Source organism: Nicotiana attenuata, unplaced genomic scaffold (assembly GCF_001879085.1).
Source record: "Nicotiana attenuata strain UT unplaced genomic scaffold, NIATTr2, whole genome shotgun sequence".
Taxonomy (NCBI): Eukaryota; Viridiplantae; Streptophyta; class Magnoliopsida; order Solanales; family Solanaceae; genus Nicotiana; species Nicotiana attenuata.
This window is the reverse complement of record NW_017671292.1, coordinates 24,452-36,157: the sequence shown is the minus strand read 5'-3', so window position 1 is coordinate 36,157 and position 11,706 is coordinate 24,452. Positions and strand designations below refer to the sequence as shown.

Sequence of the window (11,706 nt, the reverse complement as noted above, 5' to 3'; positions counted from 1 at the left end):
CATGTGTACTCTTTTTCCTTTACTAGAATTTTTTCCTACTAGGTTTTATTTTAGTTAAGGTTTTAACGAGGCACATTATCTGTTGAATAGACATTCAATGGGGAGTGTTATAAATAGAATTCTATTTAAGGTGAATGTCTATATTTTAGAGAGATTTTAGGGTTTCTTACTTGGTGACTAAGTCACTTTTTTCCTATAAATAAAGGAGTTCTATTCCATTATAAATCATCCCAAATCAACAAAAATTCTTTTTCCCTAGTTTTCTCTTCTTTTATTGTTTCATAACAAGGCACTAGATTTGTAGAAAGAAAAAAGAACAAACATAAAAAGGAATGAATAAAAAAAAAAAAAAAAACAGGTAGCAGGTGGGACAGGTGCAAAATCCAAAGCCAAACTCCACTGTGAAAGATTGTCCTTCGTTGAGGCCATAGAAGAGAAGAGAAGAAATGTGAAAGAATAAAGAGGCCAAAATCAGAGATGGCAAACCCTAGAAGGATTTCATTTTCCCCTTCCGGTAACCAGCAGCAACTTCCAATCTCCGCCGCCGCCGGATTTCAGAATCAGACATCAACCCAAATGTCAAGTTTGATATCCTTCCTGAAGAAACCCCATGCTTTCCCTTTCCTCCTTTCCCTCTTCCTTTTCCTCACTTGGGTTTCCCTCAGATTCCAACGTCCCTCAGATTCAAGTCATCAGCGGGAAGAGTGGCATCCTGCCAAGTTTCATTCTTCTGGTTCAGATCAAATGGCTAATCTTTTGAGGTTCCCAGCTTCCTCTTCTTCCATTGCTAAAGATAAACGTGGCTGGTTGCTCAACCCCATTTCCCTTGCCCTTGATTCTGCCCTTTCAGGTCTCCTCTTTTTTAAGAAAAAATTTACTACTATATGTTAATGTATTAACTATAATAGTATAGTATTTTTCCTTAAAAGACAGGATATGCGTGCTCCTGAAGATAGGATTTAAATATGAGCCATATATGTATGTTCATACTCCAATGCATTTAAACGGGTCGATATGTTTTTGGTGGATTAGCATCTCGAGGTCCTTTGATGGGCATAAAGATATTGTCTTGGTTGCAACCACCAAATAAGCAGAAGATGGGTTAGCTCATTACTGCCTACACTCGCCCTGCAACTGCTTTCTCATTAGCTCCATTAAGGTTCCTATTCTAATCCTGTGCGAATAAAGAGTGGTAAGCCAAGAAGAAAAATCGTTCGCAATAGGCAAGCAACTTGAATACAAGGACCTAGAGGACCAAGGAAAGTTTAGTTTTTTACTGGTAATATACGTAGCTTCTTTTGTGAGCGAATGGATATTTAGGATTTATATGACCTGCCCTGACTAGTTTGGACTTAAAGCTTAGTTCGTTGGATGATATGTATAACTAATAGAGATTGGTAGAAAATTAAGAAATGTGCAAGTCTAGAATTAACATTATTTTCAAAGAGCAGATGGCTAATCTTGTGAGATTCCGACCTTCCTCTTCTGTTATTTCCAAAGAAAAGTGTGGGTCATTCTCAACCCCATTTCTCTTGGCCTCGATTTTGGCATCCCAGTTCTCTCTCTTTCCTGGTAATGCATAAAAGACCTACAGTATCTCAGATTCCACACAAACTCAGCAATGAACAGAACATAATAGAAGCAAAGGATGTATGCAAATGATACTACCTAGTTGGGATTAAGCTCTACTTGTTATTGGTATATTTATATTAGGTTTGACGTTTACCAGGATCTTTTTGGTTTGATTAGAAGTTTGTGTTTCATCGTATGGGTAAGCGTTAGATTTAGAGAATTTTTAGTTTTGTAGAAACCCCTAATTTGTCTGGAAAGAGAAAGTATTGAGTATGTATGCAAGGATCCGAATATTCGAATAGAATTCCAACTGGTTTATTAGGATTAATGCATAGCAGTTGATGCATTATTTTTTCTTTCTCGAAAATGTGCAAGTTCAAAGTTAGAGTACAGGGGAAAAATAGATGGTATTTCTTTTCCCATTTCCCTGATATAGCGTATATCATAACCGCCAGATAAATTTAAATTATTCTATATCGTCATCTTTTATTTTAAGTTTGCCTAGAATGATTTTGTCATTGATAAGAGGAGGTCATTCTTGCTGCAGGTGGGGCAGCAGGCTGTGCTTCAGTTCATTTGGGCGAGATCAGACCCGGTGGTGTTAGGGGCAACCACAGGCACCACACATGCAATGAGACATTTGTTATTTGGGGAGCTAAGACAGTGTTCCGGGTATGTTTCTCCTCCCTGTAGTATCAGAGCTGAAAGCTTTTACATCTCTACCTATCTTAATCATTAGTAATTTACTTTAGATCCACCTTTTACTATGTTTATCTGTAGGGGAACATATTGTTCTTTGAATGTAATCAAGATGAAAAAGTTTGATATATTGGTGTTACATAAATCAGTTTGATTCTTTTTGTAGTCCTTGTGACATGTAATGTATTTTCTTGCATACAAGATGTCCCGGCTCTACAGGATCTTATGTTTTAGTTGCTGTCACTTGTCAAGCATATTCTTTAGTTGTGTCATACTTCCCAGAAAAACTAACGTCTCGCGGTCTCAGTCCTTGAACCTTTTTTGTGTGCTAAAGTTACATGCATAGAAGTGCCATCCTGATGGAGTATTCTCGAAGTCTTTCCCCTAGCCTTAATCATGCTTTCTCTCCTAGTTCTTCAAAATCTTCAAAGTATCTATCAAAACTCTCCCCAAGTTTACTTGTTCCAAAGTAGTTATATGTTTCCAGATATATCATTTCCTCTTTCTAATACATTTTTCAGTACCGAAGATATGTCTTGAAGACCACGAGGTGTGGTGATTGGTTTTATCATCTGTACTCCTGTCCTTTTTCTATTTCCATCATCCATTTTATTGTAGTTTTTTACCTTTCTTATCATTGCAATACTCTATCTTTACTCACCATTGAAGCAGGCATTCTGCTTGTCCTTTGAACGGGTATATGATTGAATTTCTGCAGTTAGCTCCTTTAAAAGTCCCAAATCATGATATGCTGATTATTCCTTAATTTCTAAATTGCATGAAAGGGAAATGAAGACGAAATAACCAATTATAGCTATTAAATTATCTCTTTAATTACATTTCCCGTAGATTATCTTTGTGAATGAGTAATTTTACTTTCTTTTCCTTTCTTTTGGGTCAAGGTTGCAAGTTTGTTATATATACTAAGTCCTTGCTCTTGATTCACTAACTTCTTACAGCTGGAAAATGATGCGGTCAAAAATGGCTACGCTGAAGTAATAATTGGTGCAGATGAAGTTGCTGTTGCAGTCAGCCCCCACGGAACTGCTCATGCTCTAGTAAATGTTGATCCTGTGAAGAGTACATACTTCATGGGGTGCCAGGATAGTATAATCAACTACAATGGCTCAACGACTGACTTTAATGTGTGGAAAGATCTATAGGTTTTCAATGTTATATTTTCATGGTCGCTCCAATAAGTTAGCTGAAGTTTAGTGTGGCAATTGAGTAGGTTATTTTCTTGCCAGGTTTTCAAGTTTTGGGTTTTAAAGGGGGTGAATTAGTTTAGCTAGTGTAGATCTGGGAACTATGTACATAAGGCATAGCTGCTATTAATTGGGTTTCTTCCTTTCTTTAACAAGGTTTGTGCATACACAGTTTATGATAAAAAGTACAAGGCCCTCCTTGGAAATCAGCGTCTCTATCTTAGAAGAAAGAGAAAGGAAAGCAGTACCTGAGTTTTTGGATGCCATCCACCAGTTTGAATGTTCAGAGATGGAGTTATTATTACTTTAGGTGTGTTAAAGGCCTCAAGATGAACTACTTGAACAGACCTAAAATAGTAGTGGCTTCATCTCTGAACATTTGAATCATCTTGATAAGGTAAGCACTTTTAAAGAGGGTAAGCTCAAATATATCTCTACTGGATGCAGCTTGCCAGTCAAACTGCCATACATCTTTTTAAACTGTTGGAATTTAGCAAATGTTCATGTTCCAAAATTATGCAGTTGCACACTCATTCAAAGTCCTTCTCCCTTATCTACTACTAGTAGTTCCTAATGTTTGAATAATTTATTAAATTCGTTCGTTATATGCTTATTATTCTCGTTGAAAGGGTGGATGAAAATGAAGCACTATCAAACTTGTTGACTATAACGGAAATAAGTAACTGGAAGCAAAATTATACAAAAGGGTGAAATGTATCTTTTAAGAAAACTATTTTCTTGATGAGATTAGTATTTCATGTTAAGTTTCTTTTGATTGAAAGGAAACAAATTTATACTTTGAGCATCATTCCTCAAAAGGGAAGAAGGTGGCCAATTTCCAGCAATTGCAAGTCAGTGATGATAGTGGATTGTAATATTTGAAGAACATAAATCCTGCAAAACCAATTCAATATGCTGGCCATTTTTGGAGTCGAGCAAGATGCACTAGTAGGGAAACTCCATTTACAAAAAACAAAAAAAGAAGGAAAAAGAAAATCTCCATCTACATACAAAAGCATCTCATGCAGAGACAAGAACACTAGATAATTTCTTTTTCGCCTTAGTCTTGATGGACATAGTTACTTGTGCAAGCGAGAGGTGACAGACACTCAACGAAATGGTAACAAATACTCAAATAGAATAGTCGAGGTGCGTGCAAACTAACTCAACCACCGTTTTTTATCAACCAAAAAGAAACGCACAAAAGGAAAGAGAGGAAAATGAGTCATGATCCTTCAACAGAGACAAAATCCAAGCTGTTTTGTGGACGTTGTATCTAGTAAATGATGACCCTAAACTATATCCTCAAATTCTAGCTAACTCTAAAAACACATAATTTTACTTTGAAACTGGGAAGAAACTAAGAAAACCATGTTCTCTATGTCCAAACTATTAAAATTTATATAAAGGGACACATTACATTATCAAGGGGAATACACACAGCCAAGGGAATCACATCAACTAGGAATCACTAGAAGAGGTTCCCATTGAGCAAGAACAAAGGAGAGGTGAAAGAGTGCGATTAGCTGCTGACATTAAAAGCATCTACATGAAGTTATATCTCAGATAGGGCCCGAACTTGTTCTGCGAAGCTGATACTTTGGCTCTGGGGGTGGCACACTTGGTAAAATCTTCTCGATCTCCTGCAGATAAAAACCATACTTGATCAGGTAAGAACCAAAGGGAGGCAAGTTTCTTCTGAAAATAGTCAAGAGACAGCAAGTCAACTACAAAGCAAGAACTACCTTGCTATTTGAAACAATGACAATTACAGTTTGCCATGTCAGCACTTATGATTTCTCCAAAAGCATTTGACGAATCCTAATTAACACAGAAAATAGAAGTTCGGTTGGACAAGCGTAAGACTTACCTACACTATTGACAAGTTGATTGTAACTAAGTAATGAGTTTTTTAATGACCAAGCATTCCATTGCAACTATCTAAAGCATTTCTTTTGGCATTATATGCATCTGGAAGCCACCTATCAAACTTAATTTCCACCAGTTACTAAGATTTTGAAAGTCACGTCACTCTACGGTGTTGGTTCAGTTTGCTTAGGAATTCCTATATTCAAACCAAAAGCATAAATACATCAAGAGACAGAAGTCTTTTCTCTTTTTAATGTGGTTGTTTACTTTCTCTTTTGCGAATCCATAACACAAGAATATACAATGAAGCAATGCAGCCATAAAATGAGCTTCGCAAGAGTTATTTGTTCGGATGTTCCTCATAAATATTTTAAAGAAGAAAGTGTTTTTAAGATATATTTGAAGTGCATCAAGCTACAAGAGATGAATAGCTAAGTCAAGAAGGGTTCATAAATCTATCAGTTTCATGTATCATTTTTGTCTAGATGAAATTTAAAGTTCACTTCAGGTGGAAGATGAGGTAAAGCCTAGAACGTCTTCCCTGAAGGACTAGACAAGAGAAGAAGTTAAGCGTGTCTGAAGTTCTTCGGTCCTTCCAACTATGGCTAGGAGTCACCAATCTCATGAACTCTTCTCTAAATAAATGGTTCGACATTGAACTACCAATGGAAAAATTTAACATTTCCTTCTACTTATGAGGCCAACCGAACGCTGATGCCCTCAACAGGCAAGCGCTAAAATGAATTAGGTCCCTGCTAGCCCTCCCTCCCACAAAATGTCCTCTTGATTTCTCATTAGTCATGTTTTTTCATTGAAACATATATGGAATCAACTTCTAGACTATGCAATAACTAAAACAAACTATAAAAAAGGGCACTGAAGCAAGAATATATGCAGTTGGATTGTTAGTAAAGTAATGCAATCTAGAACCATATCCTTACAGTGTGGCTGGATATGTAAAGCAGAATTACTAGATCTTTTAGCGGCCAATAGAGCTTTCTTAGTCAATACTTTCACATAGGAACATCCATCTTGTGTGCATCTATGGGTGTTTTTACTTTCTGATTCTCCCGACACATTAAATGTATCGTTAAACAGAGAAGTAGCTTAAAGCCTCACAGCGACCAACAAAATAAAACAAATTGAAAACAGAAAAAGGGAATGAGAAACACATTTTTATTACAGAAAAGAAAAGGATAGTAAAGAAAGTTGAGGGCCTTCTAAAGTCTACTCCTGTTTTCATTGACCTTTCTCTCATTTCAAATAGCTAATGGGCAATTCAATGAGGTGATTATGAAATTTAATAAGAGCAATTACATTTACTATAAGTTTGACGAAGATCCTTTTCCACACCTATAAATACTTAACTTTGACGTACTTTTATCACAAGACGATAATCACTTGTTAATATAGGCTATGCTGAATTTAAATAGCTAATGGGGCAATTCAATAAATGATTATAGATTATGAATTTTAATAAGAACAGTTACATTTATTATAAGTTTGACAAAGATCTATTTCACACCTAAAAATCCTTAACTTTGACATACTTTTATCACAAGACGACAAGTCACTTGTTACTAGAAAAGCTAAGTCTATTGATTAACCATCTTTGGGGGGGGGGGGCATGAATCACAAGCTCTTCCTTCTGACTGCATAAATAATTCTAAACATTATGTTTCATTGTGAAGGAAAACATCAGGTCGAATTAAACATATAGCCAATGAACTTAGAGAAGTAAGAACTTCACAAATTTTCCTCATATGTTTTCTCATGTGTTTAGACTGTGTCTCATTTACTGCGCATAGCCATTGCAAAATGATGCTAATGACGTGAAGGATGTGATTAAGATAAGACATACCTCAAAGATCACTAGAAGAAATGCAAATGCAAATGAATACTGAGTTCATGCATGAATTATTTTGATTTGCAAATCCTACCTTCTGTCTTTTAAGTCTTTCATTCTCCTCTTCAAGCCGTGAAACCTTGTTCTCTAGTTCATGGGTGTAAGCCTGTTGATCAGAAGAGTAAAATTTCACGGGAACATAGATGAATTATATCCCAAAAAACTGCAAAATAAGTCAAAGCACCTGCTTCCTTGCTCGCGACCGAGCTGCAGATTCCCTATTTTTGATCATCCTCTTCTGCCTCCTTTCGACACTCTTTTCGATCACATCCTCTGGAGCAACCCGCTTTCTTCCAGATGTTTGTGTGTCCGATAATGTTCCCATTAGATGTGATGGAGACATTGTCATCTGAGTTTCGGGATCCACAATTGGGTTAGCAACAACAGGTAAAGGCTGTTGAACCGGATGGCCTGGCATAAAAACTGGTACGATATTCTGTTGTTGTTGAAGCTGTTGTTCCGGTGCCTGATGCATTGTGGGAATTTGATAATGTGGCCACTGAGCTTGCTGTGCCAATGACATTGAATCAACCCCTAAAACTAAACCCGAAATTCTCCTGCCTTGGGTCGACTCTGCAATCACTCCAGCCTTGACCAAGAAATCCTCCAGAGTTATCTCACCAAAAGTAAGTTGTCTCTCCTGACTTCTCTTATCAATACTACCATCCCTTTTTTGCCCCTGTTGAATATCCTGCCACACCTCATCAACAGTCTTCTTGCTGAGATCTGTGGACATTGTAATGCCCGATGATTGTCGATGCAGGGAATTAGTCCGGTGCTGCGCTCCCCCATAATCATTTCCCCCCAATTCTTGACTAGCCTCAATAGTCCATACAGTTTTAACAAGCTCATCAAGATTCATGCTGTTTAGTGGTTTCCCAAAATTCCCCAATTGATTCTGAACCTCATCAAGAGTGAGGCTGTAGAGTGATCCTTGCCTAGCCAAAACATTCGGCTTTGCTTCTTTTCCACCACCAACTCCCCCCTGAGATCCCATCCCATGGGTTACCATTCACCACACCAAAAGCTAAAGTGCTAATCTTGAAATGCACAAAGCCAAATGATTCACAACTAGCAATCAACCAATCCAGAAATCAGTTCCAAAACCTCTATTCACCACACCAAAAACTAAAGTCCTAATCTTTGAAATGCACAAAGCCCAATGATTCACAAGCAGCAATCAACCAATCCAGGAATCAATTTCAAACCCCTATATTAAACACACAAAGAAGTAAGGTTTTAATCTTTGAAATGTACAAAGCCCAATGATTAACAACGAAGGACATTTATTCCACAGAAGAACCCTAGGAAGAAAGAAAAAAGGAAAAAATGACTCAAAAACATTTATCAGTCCCCATCATATAAAAGCCATGCAACAGAGATTCAGAGGGAGAGATTTGGAAATGGCCACACACAAAAGAAGGGAAAAAAACAGATCAAGTCCAAGAAAATGCTAGAAACAGAAGAAGAAAGTGGTGGAGAACATCATACCAGAAAACTGAGAAGGGGAAGAATCACTCAGAATCCATTAGTCTGCATGCAGCAACAAGAGAACAAAAACCCAAACAGATACAGTGAAGAAGTAGACCAAAAGCAATTTATATCCAAGACCATTACCAGAGAGATTAAATAAACATTGGTTTTATCTACAGAGTAGTGTTTATTATTGACTCTTTTCTGGCTTTATTTATGAACAGTTTTAGAGGTTCTGTTACACCTGAGAGCTGAGCATGCAACCTTTTTTGTCCTCTTTTTGGTCAGACAGAAGAAGAAAAAGAAAAGCTTGTAAACTAATCAGTGATTACTAAATCTTGTTAAAAAGTTAATGACATCCTTGTCCTTTCATAAATACATAAAACTAAGATTAGTTACAAAAAAGAGAATTAAATTAGCTGAGTGTAGCGTTAAATAATCAAGTAGTGGGTTCCAATTAATTATATAAAAGATTCATAAAAATTATTAGTTTAAAATTGAAATTGTTGATTGATTAAGGCACATATAACTACAAAACATAAAATATAATTCAGTATATTTTATCTCAAAAAGAAAAGAAAAGAGAGGAATATATTAGAGCATGATTCCCTTATTTAGAAGATTTAAAAAATTTGTCCCATCTGAACAGTCTTAGCTAGCGTTTGGCCATAGATTCCAAATTTATTTTGAAAAATCTGATTTGAATGAAGTTTGGTTTGAAGAAGAAAATGTGTTTGGACATACGTTTTCAAAACATATTTTCCAACTTTATTTTGGAAAAACATGTATATAATTCCCAAGTTGCTGAATTTTGGCCCAAAATCAACTCAATAGCTGATTTTGGGATTTGAAATTTATTTGGGATTTGGCCAAAATATGAGCAAAATTTATGGCCAAACATGAGTTTTGAAAATAAATCTCAAATTTATTTTGGGAAAACTCATGGCCAAACGGGGCCTTACTAAATACTAAAGCAATAATTGGAGGGTAGACCTATTTAAAGAAAATTGCTACATTGATTTGACAGGAGATGCTTAATACCTTTGGTTAGACCCTTTCCTTGAATTTTTTTTCTAAGGACAACTCGCCATATTTTAAAGTACATTACCCTCATTTCGAAAAATATGGAGTACTCACATTGAGTAATAATAAATACTAAATCAATAACCACACAATTTCATGAACCTACAAACTTTTTGAAAAACTCAATCATGCCTAGAAATTATTCTTTGTCTTGGTATGTGTTCTAGATATTCCACAAAACTATTTGCTTTAAATTGGTGCATAAGAGAAATTCAAATAATTACAGATATAATATTGATATTTCATTTTATGTATCAGAAAAATCACGAATTAATTCAACCAAAGATTATTAAAATCGAAGAAGCAACATAAATGTGAAAAATAGGAGTGATTTTTTTTTTTTTTTGATTAGGTAAGGCAACAAAAATAGGTATGATTTGTTAAACGAAAGAGATAAAAGAAAAGATCATATTGATTTATTTATCATTTTATTGGAGAAAACCAACCGGGACTATGCACAAGGAAAAGAAAGTTAATAATATTCCTTTCATCATTTTTTTTGGGCAATGTAATATTGAAATCATACATAATATTTTCTGAAAAGAATGTGCCTTTTACGGATATTTATTTGGTCAAATCATAAATAGAAAAAAAAAAATATCTTATTAGTTACCCAAGTAACGCATGCCTTAGTTTTTCTTTAATTTATTTTTTATTATTATCCCAGATGAATAAGATGATCCGTGTACACAATTAGACGTAGGGCACACCTAGTCAAACACAGTACTATAATGTCATATGTCAAGTTACAATGCGCGGTTACTGAATTTGCAAGCCAATCAATTCATTTCAAGTGTTCAAATAAATAACTCTTGTTTAGATTGCTTTGATGACTTGAGCATATTGGATTTTCTGACTACAACATGTTTGTCTCTATTCTACAATTATAAATAGCGGTTTCTTTAGGTTGGACGGTCTTCAATTTCCTCAAAAAGTAAAAAATGTTTGTCGTAAAAGAAGACACATCAAATCATCAATTATACATTCAAGATTCTAGTTTATGATTTCGCTCAGAATATTTTATACATCAAGATCAAGTTCTTAAATATTGAGGAGTAGTAGATTCTTAAATAACTTTATGTCTGAAATCAATATTTTGAGAGAATATTTTTATAAATTAATATTGCTCCTCCCGTTCCATTTTGTACGCTGATTTTTATTTAAACGACATGGAATAATATGTGTTATATTGGTTAAAGTTAGAAATTATTAAATAACGATTGAAAAGTTAGCACATAAGGCATTACACTATGAATAGTTTAAAATTTTTGAATTTTTATGAGTTAATAAGTTAAAGTTGTACAGAAATGGAATGATGTCAAATATTTCGAAATTCATAAAAAGAAATGTCACAGCAATTGAAATTGATAAATTAGTATTTTGCTTATGAATTTCTAGCATGTTTGGTAGGACCATGTTAACATCTTATCTCTCTATTTCAATTTCTCAATAAAAGATCCATGCAGGGATTCAAAACTAGAGTCCGTAACCAAAATATTGCTTTTTTGGACTCAAAGCATAAAAATAGGTGAAAAATAACTGATGACCAAAGTATATATAACACATTTACTCAATGCACTATACCTTAACAACACGTTTGTCTATTAAGGTATAGCGCATTTATTACATGCGCTATATTTAAACTTTACTGACCCACCAATAATTGAGGGTATAGTGCATGCATAATTGGCGCTACATATATAGCGCATCCTATATATGCGTTGTACCCTCAATTATTGTAACCCGGGACTGTTTTTTTGCTTATTTAAGGAGTTTTAGAATTTCGGTAAAAATCCATTCAGGATCCTTCAGGTCTTCCGAAATATTTGTTTGCTTCACTTATTTTGCATTTTGTCATAATGTTCGAAGAGCAAAAAACTAGGGTTGCATTATATTGGG

General features: G+C 35.2%; 2 protein-coding genes across 2 annotated transcripts; one reads left to right on the top strand and one right to left on the bottom strand.

Annotated features, from left to right (window-relative positions):
* The first annotated feature begins 348 nt into the window (after positions 1-348).
* On the top strand, positions 349-3,685 carry LOC109207331. The gene is made up of 3 exons (XM_019370228.1): positions 349-850; positions 2,120-2,244; positions 3,231-3,685. The coding sequence occupies exons 1-3, from the start codon at positions 478-480 to the stop codon at positions 3,432-3,434; spliced, it is 702 nt and encodes a 233-aa protein (XP_019225773.1). The 5' UTR covers positions 349-477; the 3' UTR covers positions 3,435-3,685.
* Positions 3,686-4,857: 1,172 nt separating this feature from the next.
* LOC109207330 (ABSCISIC ACID-INSENSITIVE 5-like protein 2) lies at positions 4,858-9,001 on the bottom strand. The gene is made up of 4 exons (XM_019370227.1): positions 8,743-9,001; positions 7,436-8,461; positions 7,286-7,357; positions 4,858-5,119 (listed from the first exon to the last, which is right to left on the bottom strand). Exons 2-4 carry the CDS (start codon positions 8,261-8,263, stop codon positions 5,039-5,041), a joined length of 981 nt encoding a protein of 326 aa, XP_019225772.1. The 5' UTR covers positions 8,264-8,461; positions 8,743-9,001; the 3' UTR covers positions 4,858-5,038.
* Positions 9,002-11,706: the final 2,705 nt, after the last annotated feature.